The sequence below is a fragment of the Lissotriton vulgaris genome, chromosome 2_2 (genome assembly GCF_964263255.1).
Source record: "Lissotriton vulgaris chromosome 2_2, aLisVul1.2, whole genome shotgun sequence".
Classification (NCBI taxonomy): domain Eukaryota; kingdom Metazoa; phylum Chordata; class Amphibia; order Caudata; family Salamandridae; genus Lissotriton; species Lissotriton vulgaris.
In genome coordinates this window covers 195716995-195735174 of record NC_141688.1, presented here as the reverse complement: position 1 = coordinate 195735174, position 18180 = coordinate 195716995, and the positions used below count along the sequence as shown (strand labels likewise).

The 18180-nt window shown below is 44.4% G+C and overlaps 1 protein-coding gene across 2 annotated transcripts in view; it reads right to left on the bottom strand.

Annotated features, from left to right (window-relative positions):
• Window positions 1–18180, bottom strand: part of SMIM38 (small integral membrane protein 38) — a 92269-nt gene that overhangs the window by 29688 nt on the left and 44401 nt on the right. For both annotated transcript variants that reach the window (XM_086959892.1, XM_086959891.1), the window contains exon 2: window positions 8922–8978. Coding sequence is in view for 1 of the 2 variants with exons in the window: in XM_086959891.1 (XP_086816017.1) it covers window positions 8922–8978 (57 nt within the window). In the remaining variant the exon portion in view is untranslated. The remainder of the gene's footprint in view (window positions 1–8921; window positions 8979–18180) is intronic.

Sequence of the window (18180 nt, the reverse complement as noted above, 5' to 3'; positions counted from 1 at the left end):
CTCCCTGTGCCTAAAAAAAGAATGTGTTCGTCTGTAATGCAGCTGGTGATCATGTAAAGAGCTCTGATGATGACTACAGGTCAGCACTGAACAAAAATGCGTTTTCATGACATTCGTAAAATCTTCACAATCAAACCTGCCTCTCCCCCCCCCCCCCCCCTTTTTGGAGCGCCGTGAGCCATGGTGAACTGCCAATACCGCAGTTGTCTGCAAAACTTATTGGCAATAATTTTTTAAAATATACATAAAAAAGTATTCCTGGCCTCATTCTGTCGGCAGTTTTGTGTAACTTTCTTCCGTCCCCCAACAGAGGATGTGGCTTAACGCCTGGAACGGTCGACCTTAAAACTGGGACCTGGGTTCGAGTCTCGGCATCAGCTCAACATCCTGTGATTTTGGGCAAAGTACTAAATCTCCACGTACCTAACAAGATAAATGCTCCTTTTGTAATGTAACTGGTGCTCATGTATAGCGCTCCGACACCTACGGGTGGAGTACGCGCTATATAAAACCGCAACAAAAAAGTGCCTTCATCAGAATGCACGAGACACTTTGCTACTCAATGAAATACAACAATGGGGACACAGAATTTCTCTGCTCAGTGCGTACACCGCCACTTTTAGGAATGCCACGAGACCTATCATTCAGTTTCCGCTACAGAAATGAAAGACAGCTTAAAGGCGCCCCATGGCAGCTGTAACTCTGGCTCAAAGCTGTTGACAATATGCATTGAGCAGCTGGTGGACCATGTTACGGGACGAATGCCATCTAGTGGTTACCATGCGTAATAGTAGTCAAAGTGTTTCAATAGCCTCAAGTAAGAACAAGCGCGGCCCCCCAGCCGCAAGAGTACTCGTGCATGCAGAGCAAGCAGACCCACAAAGCGTTTCCCTAGCGGGAGCAGGAGAGGGCTGGGGCACCATCTGTTTGCAAGTTAATTACAGGGTATGTAAGAGTCTAATTTAATATCGGATCAATTTTATAATGTTTTATCTTTTTATGTGAATATTTTAAACTTGTGATACTGTCCCTTGTATCTGTTTAAAGACTATGGTCATAATAAACTTACCTTTGACTTGACTTGCAAGTTAATTACAAACAGATGGTGCCAAAGCTCACTCCCGCTAGGGAATCGCCAAATGTGCACGCATTGCCATTGAAACCAATGCAAAGCGTGTACGTTTTTGGCCCAAAAAGCAAATTGATTTCAAGATGTCCCCTCCTATGCAGCGCATGTGCGCTGCGTAGGCAAGACCTAAACAGGGATTTCAGCTACCCAATCGCTAAACACATTTGGAATAAACATGCAGGGAATACTGAGTATCTAAGGTACTAGGGGATCAAGAACTCATGGAGATGAGGTAACAGTGAACTAAAATAGAGAAAAGCAGAATCTATAATGATCACCCTGTTGTGCACAGAAGGCTGAGCCATAATAAAGATACAGATCTTCACGTACATTGACTGTAGAGAGTGCTGCAGATAAAGGCCGCCAATAACCAGAATACAATTTTAAAAGGAAATATCATCCCATTACATGAGAACAAGGACATAAATAAAACCTTGGGTCTCAATAAATAAATCAGCCATCCGTGAAGTAAAAATAAGACTAACTTGTAAATAAGGTTATGGAATCCCGCATTGATGAAATAGATGACTACACATCAAACTCTTAAAAATAGAGAATTTGTTATCTTGAGGACTATCAGAAAAGTGCCTTGAACAAATTAATATGAATAGAGCAACGAGTGTAAATATGCAAATGTATAATAATGGTAGGATTATTTTCACTTGAATGGAAAAAATATATAAAGAATTGTGATGTATAATTGACCAAGCGCTCTATAAGAACTGATATGCTTTGATATTTAAGTGGCATGTGAACAAAATATGGACAATTTTGAAGGGAAAAAGTGAAAGAGGAATCGAAACAACATTTAAGAACTTGGAATAAAGGGACTATGATGAACTTTGATGAAAAGATGGCATCAATAATGCTACTTTATAAATGGATTCTGTTCGGAGGGTAATGAAGCTTGGAAGGCCGGCTATGTGCCTCCCCTTTTTAAAAAGTAGACAGCCCCAGGTAGATGTCAGGTAGATGGGGTCCCTGGGTTCTGAATAAGCTAGGAGAGGGGAGTGCTGCAAGCCCCCTTCCTTTATTAATTACTCAACTCCAGGGGCTTTGGTCCCTCTGACCTAATTAGGTACAGGGAGGGTGTGCGCGCCCCCTGGCATTATTAATTACTCATCCTGGGGGATGTGACTCCTACACCTCATAAGGTACAGGGAAGAGGGATTCACGCCTCCTCCCCTTTTTTAAATTAAATTTGCCCTTGAGAGATGGACTCCCCTTCCTCTAATTAATTTACTATGGCCATGGAGGATGGGGCCCCCGGGACCAGATAAGGCTTTGTGGTTGGGGTGTGCAGCCCCCCATCCCTTTTAAAGAAATAACGGCCAATGGTCCCTGGGCCCTAAGAAAGCTCAAGAATGGGGCCATACTGCCCCTTCCCTTTCTTTATTGGTTTGGCTCTAGGAAGACAGGATCCCTGGGGCCTTAAAAGGCTTGTGGAATGTAACCACATAGCAACCCTACCCTTTTTAAATAGCTTTAGACCCAAGCGATGGTATCCCCAAGGTTAATTAAGGGTTGGGGCTGCACCCTCCCTCTCTTTAATGTATATGTTTTGGCCCAGGATGGCGATGGTTACCTCTGCGGGTTTGATACAGGCTCTATAGACAACCCTCCACTGCGCTCTGCACAAGCCATGGGTGGAGGTGGGTGTTGGCTTGCGTATGATTATAAAATATTATTTACATTAATACAAAACTAGAAATTCACTAGAAAAAAAGGTTAACGTATTGTTACAGTTTAGTGTGATTGAAAGATGTTTTGATTTAAATGAACCTTAGAAATTTACTGAAAAAATCAAAGGTTAATGTAACATTAACTCAAAAGAAATCATAAATTCAACATTTACAGTTGGGAGAGCCAACTATAACTAGCACCCCCGCATGCACTGCTAATGACCTCGAATATTACAACTCTAATAACATGTTCTATGACATCATTTATGCCATCATTGATAGCATTGCAAATTACAACATTGATGACATCATACAAGCTACTTTATTTACAGGACTCTATAAACTAGTATGGCATTAGAGGCCTGAAAAAAGAACAAAACAGGCCAGAATAATGTGAAGCATTTATCCTATACCATGCAATACACGGGTAGCCTAGTTCACATTAACAATCAACTACAGGTAGACCCCTTACTGCACATGGTGTTTATTCGGTATACAACTGTTCAGCCTTTTGCTGTATCAAACCCTTCACAGTCACCGAACCTACAGTGAGAAACGAAGTGTACATGAGTAGAAAACTGGATATTGTAAACAGTGTTTACTCTGTGGAGAGAGTTTACTTTGTACTATACTGTTTGCCTACAGTGAAACTCTCATGAGAGATACATTACATGAAATGTATTTATAAAGTACATGTTCACCCAGAAACATATTTTGGTGCTGAATAACAGATTTTTATTACCCAACTCAATGGTACTCATTTATCGAGGATGTATGACGGTACAACGCGTACCGTCACAACGCGTGCTGTTACAACGCGTCCCTTACAACGCAAGTCGATACCACGACTTGCGTTGGGGGCGCGGATTTCGAATAGTATAATTTACTATTCTAACACCAGTCCCCGTGGACACTAGGGAAGGTGTTGGAATAGTAAATTTACTATTTTTAATCTTTCGCGCCCTCCAGCGCAAGTCGTGGTAACCTCCGGGGAAACCGCGGGGAAACATCCGCGTTGTAACGGACGTTTCCCATTTATCGACCTAAGAAGAATGAAGGATGAATGGGCCTGCGGGGATTTGAACCATGAGGTCGAACACCGGCTCCTAAAGTGGACGCATTAGTCCACTTAGCCACCAGACCTGCCTACACTACAGAGTATTAAAAAGTATCTACTAAGAACAGTGTACACTCTAAGGAATACTTGTCAAAAAAGACATTACTCACCTGGAATAACCATGTCTGTAGATGCTATAGATTATACTACCAATACAGTGATAAATACGTTACAGATAGCCCATAATCTGAAGCAAAAGAACCACATATACACACGTTAGTACCTGGTGCACACAAACTACAACGTTATGTAGAAATTATCATGCATAGACAATTCTTTCTAGTAACTCACGGCTGCTTACAATAATTAGTAGCTACTATGTATAATATTTTCCCTGTTGGATACTTTTCTGCAGAACCAGAAAACCTCTGTGGAACATACTGGACGCAAGTCGTTAACTGTCATCTGCACACAGAACCATCCTTCAATACAAAGATTTCTAATGTGTTCATTACCTGTACACTCCTATGTTGCGTTTATTAACCACTTACACCCATTAGCTGGACACAGGCAATACAAAATTTGGTAGAGAAGTTATATGGTAGTTAGCTGCCACTATGTAAATTATAAAAAAAATAAGCACACTCTTTGTATGATGTCATTAGTTATGTCATAATGATGTCATAGAATATGTTATGAGTGATGTATTATGTGAGGTAATAAGCAGTGCTTGGCATGAGCGCAAGTTATAGTTAGTTTTGCAACTAGAAATGGTGAATTTCTGTGGTATTTTGAGTTCCAAACTTTAATGTTGTCACTGACATATCCATCGAACTATAACATTACTTTAACCTTTGTTTTTTCCGATGAAAAATATATATGCTATGTATGTGTATATATATATATATATACTAGTAGCCCGTCCCGACGTTGTCCGGGCATAAAAACAGAATGTCTTTAATGGTTCGAGTAGGTAATAATATTTTATTTTAAAACCTCAACACGCTCCAGCCGCGAACGTGTTTATCCGCTGTAGCCAATGTTATTTTAAAACCTTAACACGCTCCAGCCGCAAACGTGTTTATACGCTGTAGACAACGCCACTGCAGTATGTACCTTAACACGCTCCAGCTACGAACGTGTTTGTCCGCTGTAGCCGACGCCACTGCAATATGTACCTTAACACGCTCCAGCCTCAAACATGTTTGTCCACTGCAGCCGATGCCACTGCAATATGCGAACTGTGTCCGCTCCAGCCGCAAACTTTTTTTTACCACTCCAGCCGACGCCACTGCAATATGCGAACGTGTGTGTTCGCTCCATCCCCAAACGTGTTTGTCGCCTCCAGCCTACGCCACTTAGACGCAAAACTTCGCATCAACGTCCAACGCCCACAACAATGCTAAAGGTCACGCCCCCTCGTATTGGAATGCTAGTCCCACACAAAACACTTCTCGCAAGCGGTATAATTCCGCATGCTTTTTCCGAATGCCGCACCCATCAATTTACAGCACAACGCACATGCCCACAATGGACTACTTTGCACAAAACGTTCTATTCTCCTTCTAATGTATATTTTGGGCTGCTGCATAGCCTATGTCCATCTGCTGATACTGTGTTTTGCAATGCTGTATTGAGTGTCCCGATTGTCGCTGTAGTCCTGTAGTATATTTATATATATATATAAACACACGCACAACCCCCTTTAATGTTTGAAGTGCGATATAAATTGTATTCAGTCTCTGGTGCCGGTGGTAAGGCCAGCACTATGTAACTCTGTGACTCTGGGCAATAGCTTGCATTATCTTCCCTACGGCCCACAGCGTCTTGACGCATTCTGTTAATTGTTTGCGCTTTACAAATACTGGATTTATTTTATTTTATTTATTTATGCCGAGCTGGAAAGGGGCAACATTTTTTGTCATTTCTACAGCAAAGTCTTTAAAAGACTTGACACCTTCGGGTAATTGTTCACGCTCTACAAATACTGAACATTTACATTTACATTTAAGCGTAGGACTAGCTAGAACCATCTATACCAAACTGTAAAATGACAACAGCCTCTTAATACTGCTGCTCAAACAATTGGTCCCCCAACTGACCAATCGGGTCATTTGTTGGGGACTGGGTTGAAAGCACGCAGGTCTGGTCTTCCATTCAGGTTTTTCAAACAGCAGGGCAGTCCTTCTGATTATTCACTGGTCGTGGAGTGTACGGAGGAGGGTACTGGGGCTGTCATATTTATGAACAGTACCAGCCTGTGAGTCGGGAAAACTCCTGTGTAACAAATTGAAGTCTTTAAGTGCAGTATATGTAACAGTTTAGGTTTATTTAATATAAGATACTGGTAAAGTAGATAAAATAGAATAAAGCAGTTCCAATGATAGAAACTCCACCAGGAGCAGATGGACTCCAGCTCAGCCTCAGATGTAACGGTCCCTGCTTTCAAGCATATGCAATTGGAACACAGATGACATCATAGATGCCTGCAGAGCTAGAAATGAGAAACACTAAAGAAGGACAGAGAAGAAATGAAAGCAGGATGCAACATCCTGCCACTTCCAAACCATTGGGGTTAAAAGTTTCCTTGAGTGACCCTACCCACTTTTGCAGCACTTTCTGTATTTCACCATAAACTACCTCACAGTGTCCCTCTCTAAGTAAGTGCAACATGGCAGAACCTTTCTACCCCTGGCCAGAGCTCCCTGTGCCCAGGTAAAAGGCAGCTATGTAAATGAGCAAACCACCCCTTCAGATCACTTCAAACCAGTTTTGTGGCAGCTGCCCCTCCCACTTGGTTTGGGGCCAAGCTGGTTAGTAAGACAAGAGAGAGATAGCAGAGAGGCCCAGTGTGTTCCTCAGCAACCAGTAACAGGGTAAGCATTCTTTGAAGTGCATGAAGGGGCTGGACACAGCCACAAGGCCAACCTGTTTATGGAAGAAAAACACATCCACACACCATAGTCCTTTTGTCCACTGTCTTCGAGCAAACAACATCACACCAAAGAGAAGCCATCAGAAAGTCAGGTGAGATTTAAAGCATTACACTTGCAAGTCCTACCTTTTAAATAACTAAGGGCCAGATGTAGGTAGGCTTTTACCGGGTGGTAACGGCCGAATTCGGCCGTTACCACCCGGTAAAAGCAATTTGACATGTAGGTCCCTGTAATTTACAGACTCGGTAAATTTACCGATAGGTAAATTTACCGAGTATGTAAAATACCGAGTCGGTAACATTATGTCTACCGGTAAATTGGTATGTAGGTGGGACTCTTCTGAGTCCCACAAGCAGTACAAAATCGGTATTTTACCATCAAATAATACTTGATGGTAAAATACCGTTTCAGGTGTGCATGCACATGTGTGCATGCACACCTATGCCATATGACAGGCAGACCTGCCCTTAGGGCAGGTATGCCTGCCACATGGCACCCGAGCCTCTTTTGGGGGTGCCAGAGGGTGTCAAAGTGACACCCCCTGCACCCTTGTGGCTATCGGTATTTACCGATGTGGTAAATACCGACCGGTAAATGCCCGTTCATTCCTATGGGCTTCAAAGCCCATAGGAATGCATGGGCATCAACTGGTCGGTATTTACCGCATCGGAAATTACCGACTGTTTCCGATTCGGTAATTGCACATCTGCAATTACCTACATCTCGGTATTTTTATTTTCCGACCTCTGAAATACCGAGTCGGTATGACTCGGTATTTAAGAGGTCGGAAAATAAAAATTACCTACATCTGGCCCTTAGACTCTGTGCTATGGGCATTTAGGACATATCTTAGGGGTGACATATACGTGTGAAAAATAAAGGCTAAAAGCAGGGCCTAGTTAAAGGCCAGACGCTAAACCCAACAGCTCTGGTGCATAAGAAAAGGCCTTGATTATAGAGTTACATCCAATGGGTCTCAGTGCAGTGGTAGGAAAAAGGACAGGGCCAGCTACCATCTCCTCCTGGACATGTGAAAGGCCATGTTCTTCTGCCATGTCAACATCGGTCAGGGACAGGGACCTGGTAAAGTTCTTGCTATAGGCTCAGTTGTCAATGCACAAGGCTGATGGAAATTCATAGTAGGTTATATCCACATTAAACCAGGACCTTATCGCCAATATTGAAATCATGGGGTTGAATATATAAGGCCTGATACGCTGGCTTGCCCCTGCAACTAGCCATTTGTGTGCATGATTAAAGAGCCTATTTACTAGGGTTACCGCCACATTAACTTAGGGCAGTGTGATCAGGAGCATTAATACCCCAGTGCTCATATACAAAAACCCTTCTCTGCACAAGCTGCCACCTTTAATGACGATCCTCCTGAGACTGTTGAGACGGACCATACGTTTTTGCCTCAGAGACAGCTCCAATACAAAAAGGCACAGGAGTGGAGACAGAGTCTGAAGATAGAGAGTCCGGATCGGGGAGAGACGCCAAAGAGGAGGAAACAGCAAGAACAGAAATGCTATAAGAGTTACTAGGGACCGGAAGAGCAGTGGTCATTCTTGGAAGAGCAGTGGTCATTCTTGGAAGAGCAGTGGTCACTCTACAAGAAGGCGGAGGTGAGGTGTGATGATCCTAGAACTCTGTAGGTGCCCATGAAGAAACACAGAAAGACTGTGTACTTTCTTGAAGCCTGGAACCCATCCGAAAGGATCAGCTGTCCTAGCCACACTCCAGGAGGAGCGTGTCTTATGCAGGCGGGTGCTAGGGTCAGGGTGTGGGGAAGACGAGGGAGCAGCATAAAAGAGATTTAGACTGCGGGTCACTCATGAAGGTGGACACATTCAAGAGTCGAGAGTTGTAATTTTTTGTCTATTTTTTGAGATTCTGTCTCCCCTCACCCGGTGCCTATACCCTACAGCACCTATAACAACATGGGTGGCTTAAACCCGTCTTACCCCCACACTTTATAGTTACTTGGGGCTTTTCTTCCATCCCTCTCCAGGGGATTAAATCATAAACTGAACACTTTCCCTGTCAAGCACTACAATACTGCACATTAGAGAACAGTGAAGGTGAAGGTTTGACCCATACAGATACATTGAACGTACCTGCTTTTGCTTATCTTCTGTCCTGAGGGACCGGCAGGGAAATTCCGAAGCCTGGACCTGTAAAGAAGAAAGGGATGACATTCACTTAGGTGAGATTTACCTGATGCAAAATTCTTCTTATAAAGACATAAAAAGTACACATACAAAATGATTATGCTCCCTGAGCCATTTATTACATACCCATAAGGCACAAGGATCACAAGTGCCCACAGCAAAGTGACATCTGGTACAAGATGGAGAATCTAATAAACCAACTCAGAGATGGTCAGAAGAACCTCAAATGGGCACTCAAGAAACAAATGGCTCAAGCCAAACTGGATTGTATTGTTTTCACTAACAGCATTCAGGCACAAGGAGAACACCTGACCAAGATGTCAGAGGACTTGTTGCAGGACTTGCTCAAGGAAGAGGGATAATGGCACCTGGTCCCATGGCGCCCCTACTAAATGGCGTTACCGGAGAAGAACCGACTGCATTTTTTCTAACTTTCAAATGCGCTGGAAAGACTAGTTCATGGGCAATTGAAAACTGTGCTTTTTATGTGGCCCCTTTGCTGACTAATGTAGCCTACTCCGCTTACCAAACACATACCGAAATAAAAATTATTCTTTTGGATCGTCTTGGGGTTGATGACAAGACATGTAGAAATAAATTCAGGAAAGGCAGGGGCTTACCGGGAGCGACCCAAAGACTATAATTTATAAGAATGATAGATGCCGCAGACCGGGGTGAAAACCCCTGAACTCGACAAGAGAAGAAATCATGAATTAGATCTATTTTGAGCAATATCTTAAAAGCATTGCCTTATCAACTAGGGAGTCAAAATGCAGGTCTTACGATTGAACAGGCAGTGAAAATGCTCACCACATTTGCCCGAGCACAATGAATGAATGAATGATGAAATAGAATTTATATAGCGCAATGACTACCCTGAGGCCTCCCAGCGCTGTGGACGAACACAGAGAGACAGGCAAGGAGAGGATTAGGTACAGGCATTGAAAAGAGCGTTTTTTAAGAGCTATTGAAATAACAGCAGGTTAGGCTCCTTCCGCAGGTACAATGGGAGGGCATTCCAGGAATTGGCAGCGTTATAAGAAAAGGAGCCCCCGCCCCATCTAGCTTTCCTTATTCTGTGTGTGGTGACTAAGAAGGAAGACATGAAGCGGAGAACTCTAGGAGGTTGGTAGGGGGTAATCATGGAATGGATTGTCGTTGGACCCTTCATCCAGAAGGCCCTGTGGGTCGAGCCCATGCCCGTAAACTGGATACTTGTCTTAACTGGCAGCCAATGCAGGCTCCTTAGTGCTGGTTTTGCAGATTGCCGCAGGGATCTGTAGGAGCATGCGGGCAGCACAGTTCTGAATGATCTTTAGCTTATGGATGGTGGATTCGGGGGCTCCCAGATAGAGGGAGTTCCCATAGTCCAGGAGAGAGAGGATGAGAACTTGCACCATGATCCTTCTTGCTTAGAATGGGAGAAGGGGAAGGATCTTTCGTAGCATCCTCAGAAGGCCTTAGCAAATGGCTGAGATTTTAGCAGCCTGGTGATTGAAGCTGAGCGAGTGATCAAGCTACATGCCAAGGCTCTTAATCTGGATATTCGGATCTGATGCTGGACCGAGACAATTAGGCCAGAGCAGAGCAGCTCTGAGGAGCATAAGCTCGGAGGAGCATAGGCTCGGTCTTATCCGCGTTGAGTTTAAGGCAAGAGAGTGCCATCCATTTGGTAATTTCCTCTAGGCAAGGGCCTAGGGTGCTAGATGACCTCTCAGGGTGGTACAAATCTACCACGAGCTGCCTGTCATCTGCATAGTTGATGATTTTAATGCCAAATAGTTGGTCAATCTCTGCCAGGGTTCTCACATAGATATTAAACAGCGTGGGGCCAAGGGAGGAGGCCTGAGGCACCCCACAGCTGAGAGCAGCCAGTTGGAAACAACCTCTCCCTCAAAAACCTGAAAGAACCAGTCGCTGAGAAAGAACTGTAGCCATGTAGCAGTGCCGGTCACTCCTACACTCTTTAGCCAAAAGATCAGAGTGTTATGGTTGACAGTGTCGAAAGCGGCACTAAGAAGCAGTACCTTCTTGATCCAGAATCCTCCTTGCATCTTGAGTTCCTGCAAGAAGGGCAGTCTCGGTCCCTAGCTGAGGGCGAAAGCCAGTTTGGGACTGATGGATTCTAGTAGATTCTAGAAAATCTACTAGTGTAGTATTTAGATGTTTTTCTAGATTTTTACTCATCCAAGGAAGGAGCGAGATGGGACGATAATTGGCTAGATTAGACCGGTCAAGGTTAGGGCCTTACACTGTTCCCCAGCATTGCCATGCTGGGGGGACCGTACCAGATGAGATTGAGGAGTTGACAAGATCAAGGACACAAGGCGAATGGTGTCGGCAGCTAAAGTAGGGGCGGGTCAGTTGGGGAGCCTGATTTTACTTTTCCCATGATCAAGCCCAATGTGACAGGATCCAAAGGGGGGAATTGCCGAATGAGATTTGTATTCCAGCAAGTGGCTCCGGGGTCGGGGTCACAGGTTGTTGATTCTGGAAGACCGGGAGAGACATATGGATATTATGAATTTTTTGTGGGAAAAACTTGCCCACATTATTAAGTTATGAGGGCTCCCTCTGATGTTGGTTGCTTCTAAGGCAGATTGGAGAGGGTTTTGGTGATTCAAAAGATTTCTTTAGGGGAGTTTGTAGCTGAAATGATTTTCTCCTCATAAAAGGCGGCTTGTGCAGCTTTAATTTCAGCTTAATATGATCTGATTGCCTCTCTATATTTAAGTTTTATGGATTCTGAATAATTTTGTCTCCAAGATCGTTCAAGTCTTCTACAAAATTGTTTTAGTTCTCTTAACCTTAGACAGAGCCAGGGAGCAGTCTTCAGCCTGGGATTTTGTGGGTGGGTCTCTTAGGGAGAACTACATCAAGGGAGCTTTGGATCCAATGATTATACTTTTTGTTGGCCACAATGGGGTTTGGGTCACTAGCTGGTCAAGTGGCTTCAAGAACTGAGACACAGTGCTCAGTAGGTAGCTTGGACCAATTCTGTTCATGAGCCAAGATTGTGTTAGGGTAAAACATGGGTCGATGAGTTTCCCAGGTTAAGGGAATTAAGAAATGATCCGACCATGGGAGTGGCGTGGGGGTGTCTACAGCGAGCTCTTGTAGATTGCTAAAAACAGGATCGAGTAGATGACCTTTGATATGCGTGGGTTTGAGTACTCTCTGAGTGAGCTGAAGTTTCAGGAGATTAGATATCAGCTCATTGGTCGAGTAGTCAGAGGGGTTCTCTAAATGGAGATTAAGGTCCCAAAGCTCAGTAAAAATAGATAGTGTGCAAGCTAAGTCAGTTGATAGAAGCAGGGAGGGCAATAAGGAATTGTACAGGTGGTCCTGGGGGCGGTAAATTAGCAAACCGGAGAAGGACTTGGTCGGGGAGAAGTCAATAGAGAAGGCCAAGCTTTCACAGTCCAGTAGAGGGTCTATTGCAATGCGACAATTAAAAATTTCCTTAAAAACAATTGCTATGCCCCACCTCTGCCAATCTTACGATCGGCCCTGAATGAAAAATAGCCGGGAGGGAGGGTATGAATAAGGACAGGGTCAGCTGCAGCAAAGAGCCAAGTCTCTGTTAGAAAGAGAACTCTGGTTTTAATTCTTCCAACAGTATGGCAAGTTCGGTAGAATGTTTGCATAACAAGCTACAGTTCAAAAGGAACATCCTTAGAGGAGCTGAGGTAACAACAGCCTTCTCAGTTTTAATGCATGGCTGGAGGAAAAGTCGCAGTGAGGGCAATGGGCGTGTCTGTTTGCTGCATTCATAGAATGCGAGCAATTCACATTACGGTCTCTTCTCATCGTGTGTAGTGCTTGTGAACTATCGGAATGGACAGTTCCATTGAAACATGCAGGAGCTGTGGCCCCTGGTCCTGTTCGGGCACGGATGGGCGCAGATGGGCTTACCTGTGGCGCGCTGGCTACACGGAGGAACTAGCATTGGTCTTAGTATTAGTATTGAGTGAGCCTCCGGTCACCTGCCCAGAAATGGGGGGGAGAAAGTTGCTGGATACTCCCTCCACAACAAGCAGGTAATTCCTGTGGTGGACCGGGGAGAAGTGCGGGACAAGAGGTGAGTGCAAGAAATATTATAAGCGAAGTAAAAAAAGCATCTGACACACTTTAAAAATACAGATTCAATCCTGCATGCCCCGCTCAGCTTTCTGACAGCCTGCGCGTGTCCACTGCGCGGAGGAACTGGCATCGTAATTTACAGACAGAATGGGAAATAACAGGTATAGCTTCCTCACTCCCCAGTTCCAAGAATGGAAAGAACTCATATAAAGTGATTTCCGTACCCTCTAAAAATAAAGTGGTCCATCCGGACTCCAATAATAATGTTGGAACCCTGTGCTTTGAATGTGGTTAGTGGGGGCATAGCGGCCGTTTTTTGTAAAAATAAAGCAGGAATACCAGAAGGCGAACCCATGGGCATTAGTTATGCCCCTCGGTTCATCCTATATGATCAAGAGACAGGGACCATCTATTATGTGAGTCTACTTATATATATATGATAATTGGGTAACTGCTCTCTTAAACTCTGTGTGCAGACAATCTGCTCTTAAGTAAGCATGGGCGAATTTTGCGAATCTCGCGTTCGGGAATTTTGCGGATTTGCAAACTCGCAATCCGAAAAATCCGCGAATTCTCGCGAATTTGCGGATTTTTTTTTTGTGTTCGCGCGGGTTTCTGCCAGTTCGCAAGGGTTTTGTACAATTTCGCAAACGTGAACTTACCTGTCGGGTAGCAAGTTTTGCGAACTTGTTGTTTCTACGTGTCCAGCCTGTTTGGGACACTCTTCTTCATCACTGCCACTCTCTGTCACCACTGCCACTCTCTGACTACTCATGCCACCCTCTGGCCCACCCATGCCACCCTCTGTTTCATCACAGCACCCTCTGGTTGTCCAGTGTACATTATTGTGGCAAAGCAAAGCACACCTTCCCTGCCTCAAGTGACCTGAATTAATTTGGGGCTGATTAATGTGTCACAGAATATTTTTTTAGCTGGCACCTGCTTCCTTAGTGCTTCCTGATTAGTGATCTTTTGCACTTGCTAAGTGCTTTCATTGTTGCAAAATTAGTTACAACACCTGCCCTGCCCCAACTGACAATAATGAATTAGGGGCTGATTAATGTGTCACTGTTGGATTTGAACTTCCAGCCTGGCTCCTGCTTGTCTCCCTTAGCTGTAATTCAGGACCTTTGTGGCATATGTGTAACTATTCTGAGGGTCAGAGCAGGGTCACATAATAGTTGCAAGTAGGCAACTGAACTCTGGAGGGGCCCCTCAGGAAGCACTACAGGAAATGGCTACTAATGATGAGCTTGAACTTTTGAACCTGGTAAGTAGTTTCCGTTTTGCTAAGATCGTATTTCTGCAATTTAGCGCTTATTCGCGGGGCGCGAAGTTGAACTGGGAAGCCGCGAACTCACGCGAACAGTGCGAGCAAGCCATAAAATCCGCTGCTCGCGGATTTGCAGATTTCGCGGCAAATTCGCGAATCTCGCGGATTGCGAATTTACCGAAAATCCGCAAAATCCGCGAGCGGAACGGATTTTCCGCCCATACTTACTCTTAAGTATGAACTAATTTCTCTATCCCAGATTATCCCAGGACAAACAGTATGTATCCATTGTGTACATAGAGATATGACAACCTACGCAGTAGACCGCCTCTATCTGACTAATAAATCAGGACAGAAAAGCTAGGCCAAAGTTGGGGTACCCACTACCCTTCCTGAACAGATACGATCGGTAACAGACAATCCCTGTTTCTTACTGCTTTTGCAGGATAACCTGAATATGAACATAAAGTAGGAAGTTCCCAGTAGTAGCACCTCAGGAGGCAGCATTCCAGAAACCAGAGCCCTTGGTATTAGATAGGCGGTTCAGGGTAGACCAATTAAATGATGCCTCTTTACAAAGCGTGTGGCAGGTTGCTAAAGGCATTCAGGATAACCCCATCTACCTTTTTCCGCATTTTAGTAAAAAATTAGATTACCATACCATATTGGCAATGCGGATGAGGAGCCTTGACTCCTTATTTCCCTGGAGTTTAGAGAACATGCATTATTCTTTGTCCACTTGCACCTGTTAGCTGGACATAGTGTTTTAGTGAAAACCAGTCATGCCATCTAAAAATACTTGTATTGGCCGGGAATCTATGCTCAAATTAAACAGTTCGATTTCTGTGAAAACAAAGCAATAGAGGAAGCTGGGTTACCAACCATAGCAATAATAACAAAATTGTTCAGGAATGTTAGATGTGCAACTGTGGCTGGATGGATAACTCTAGTATAGCATTCAAGAAATGTATTTTAAATTATTGGCCTACGCTCTCCTCTGCACCAGACTTCAACCGCATACTCAATCGTAAACCACTCTTCCCATAGGACAGACCCAAGAAAATCAGGTAGATCCTGTCTACTGTTACACCAAACACACAGAATCAACAACATAGGGGTACTATACCGTGTCACAATTGCAACAATTGTTATAATGTAATGCTAGGCAACATGGTTACTCATCCCAGAATAGGACATACTACCAAATTCTGGACTACAGCCACATGTGACAGCATAAATGTTGTTTATATGCTCTAATGTCCTTGCGGATTAGCTTATATAGGAAAAACTGAATGAAAAATGAAAATAAGAATTAACTAACACAAAAGTAATATTCAAACACACAATCAAAAATCATGTGTAGCTACGCACTTTCAGTCTCATCACCACAATGTTAGCCAACTCTGTTTCTTTGTATTAGAATCCGTGAAACCCAGAGAAGGTTGGAACGTCACCAGATTGCCAAAGAGAAATCTTTTGGATCAGACTTCTGGACACACTGTATCCGAACGGTCTTAATGATCGATGATCAATGGAGTACAGTTGTTTCCTTTAACACATATTGACAATTTATAACACATGCCTTTACTGTTGTACTATTATCTTCAGCATCATTGCTAGTTTTTGTTATAGTTCATTGTATTTTTCCTTTTTTCCTTCGTTCACATTTGCCTAGCAACATATATCCCTTCCTACATGCATGTTTTCACGTGCACACTTCTTGTACCTTGTTTATTCACAGTAGAATAGTCAGGTTTTTTATGGCTTGATCACCACTAACCTAAGATGGCGGCTGCAGTCGGCAACCCGTTTCACTTCACCAATCAGTCCACTTTCTAGCTCCATTTCCTCCTGCTTCGGGAGACCGTTACCACATGATACTGAATATGGCCGCAGTATTAGGTTCCTTGTTTTTTTCAAGAACCTAACCAGAACGTCCGTAGCCTTTGCAAAGGTATGCAACCAACTTCACAGGCATAATTCACGAAACGTAGGAAGCCAAGTGTCTCTGTGCTCATTCCAGCCGGGAATCAGTTGCTGTCTTGCTCCGCAGACTGAAGCTGTGCTCCCTGGCTCTCACCTGTTCGACAATTAAACTCTTCTTGAAACTACCTCTTGTGTGGATAATCCATCATTACAAGTGGCGACGATTGGACGACTACGCGTGGAAATTATCATTATTTTTTTAAAGAAAAAATAATAATATATGGATTAAGAACATTTTCTAATATTTCCAGCCTCAACGTTGGACGAAGGTAACTGACGTTGATACCTGCTAATGAATCTGCAAGGGTAGTGTACTTCACCCATCTTCGTTTCCAATTTTTTCGTGAGTAGTAGCGATTTGGCTGTGTGTGACCGTTACGTTGCCGCTGCATCCTTCAAGCGGTGGCAACGTTCTAATTGGGAGGTCCTGTGACGCGCACTTCCTAAATTTGTGATGCGCACTGCCATGACTCACTACGTGATGTCAAGGCGCTAGGTCACTGTGAGAAGTTGGCCTGATATTTAGTGTTTCCAATTCTGGAACCACTTGGTATCAGTCCAAACAAACCCCAAAGATGTCTGATTGTAAGTCAACCTTGTTAGACAAGCTATCCTAGAGGTAGAATGGACTAAGCAGCCTTAAAGGCTTAACTTAAGAGGTCGTGTTAAGCGAGCTGTTTTACCACATACAATCCTGTTATCAAATGAAGGGACACCACACAAGTATATATTATAAAAATATATGTGTTTATTTCTAAATTAATCCCCAGTACTCTTTATGAGGAAAGGGGCACAAGCGTTAAATCAAAAGCACAGTATAACATACAAAGTTGCACAATTTTGGATGAGGACCGGTGGCCACTCAAACCATATACTAAAAAAAATGGTATAAGAGATACCAATCGAACAGTGGTTAGGCCTAGGGCCTAGAGAATCGCTGGGAGCAGTCAGGACTAGCAATGCTGAAGTCGGGAGTAGCCCACGGAATTCGGGTGCAGCACGGAAAGTGCGGCTTGCACCAATGCAATGTCAATGGTGCGTAAAAGTTACATAAAGTGAGTTTAAAGATACTTCCGCTGAACCTAGAGGAACAAAACTTAAGACACAGACCCTACAGGTGTGTACCAGTGTGGAAACACCGGCGTTGCAATGTTACCTCACCCACAGGAAGTGGGTGCACAGGGTCGAAGTGGCGTCGGGTTCTGACACGCAGGCTCTTGGTGCTTGGAGCTGAAGAAGCTGCAGGCGATGTGAAGCAGAAGTGTCCGGTGTGATCCAAGGGCGGATCGAAGTCGAGATGTACCTGAAAGCAGAGGGGACAGAGTCTGGGTCACTCAGCAGTGACCAGGGTGGAACCAGGACGGAACCAGGCATTGTTGGGCGCAATCAGGTGGTTGTCGAGAGGCTTCTCTCTGCTGTCACGTGGGCTCTGGGGCATCTGCGATGTCCAGGAGCAGGTCACGATCTGTCCCACGCAGGCTCTCGCAGTCAGCACCGTCGGCCTCAAGATTGCAGCAAACAGCACTTGGCAAAAGCAATCCACGCGGAACCGGGAGATTGCTTCTCACTCAAACCGAGAGGGTCACAGTGGGGGCTCCTTTTCACAGGAGCTGGTGCAGATCTGGAGCAACCAGAAAAGCAAGTCGTATTCAAGTTTTCGTCGGCACAGGGGCCACAAGCCAGCTGGCAAGTGACCGGGCCAACGCGTCGAGCCAACACAAACAGAAGGGCCCCACGCAGCACTCGTCGAGTGTGGAGGGGGTAGCTTTGGTGCAAGTGTAGCTCGGGGTAGGGACTTCTCAAACCCCGGTGTACAGTTTCAAGGGTCACTCGTGGGCTGCACGGTCAGCGTCTCGTGGCCTT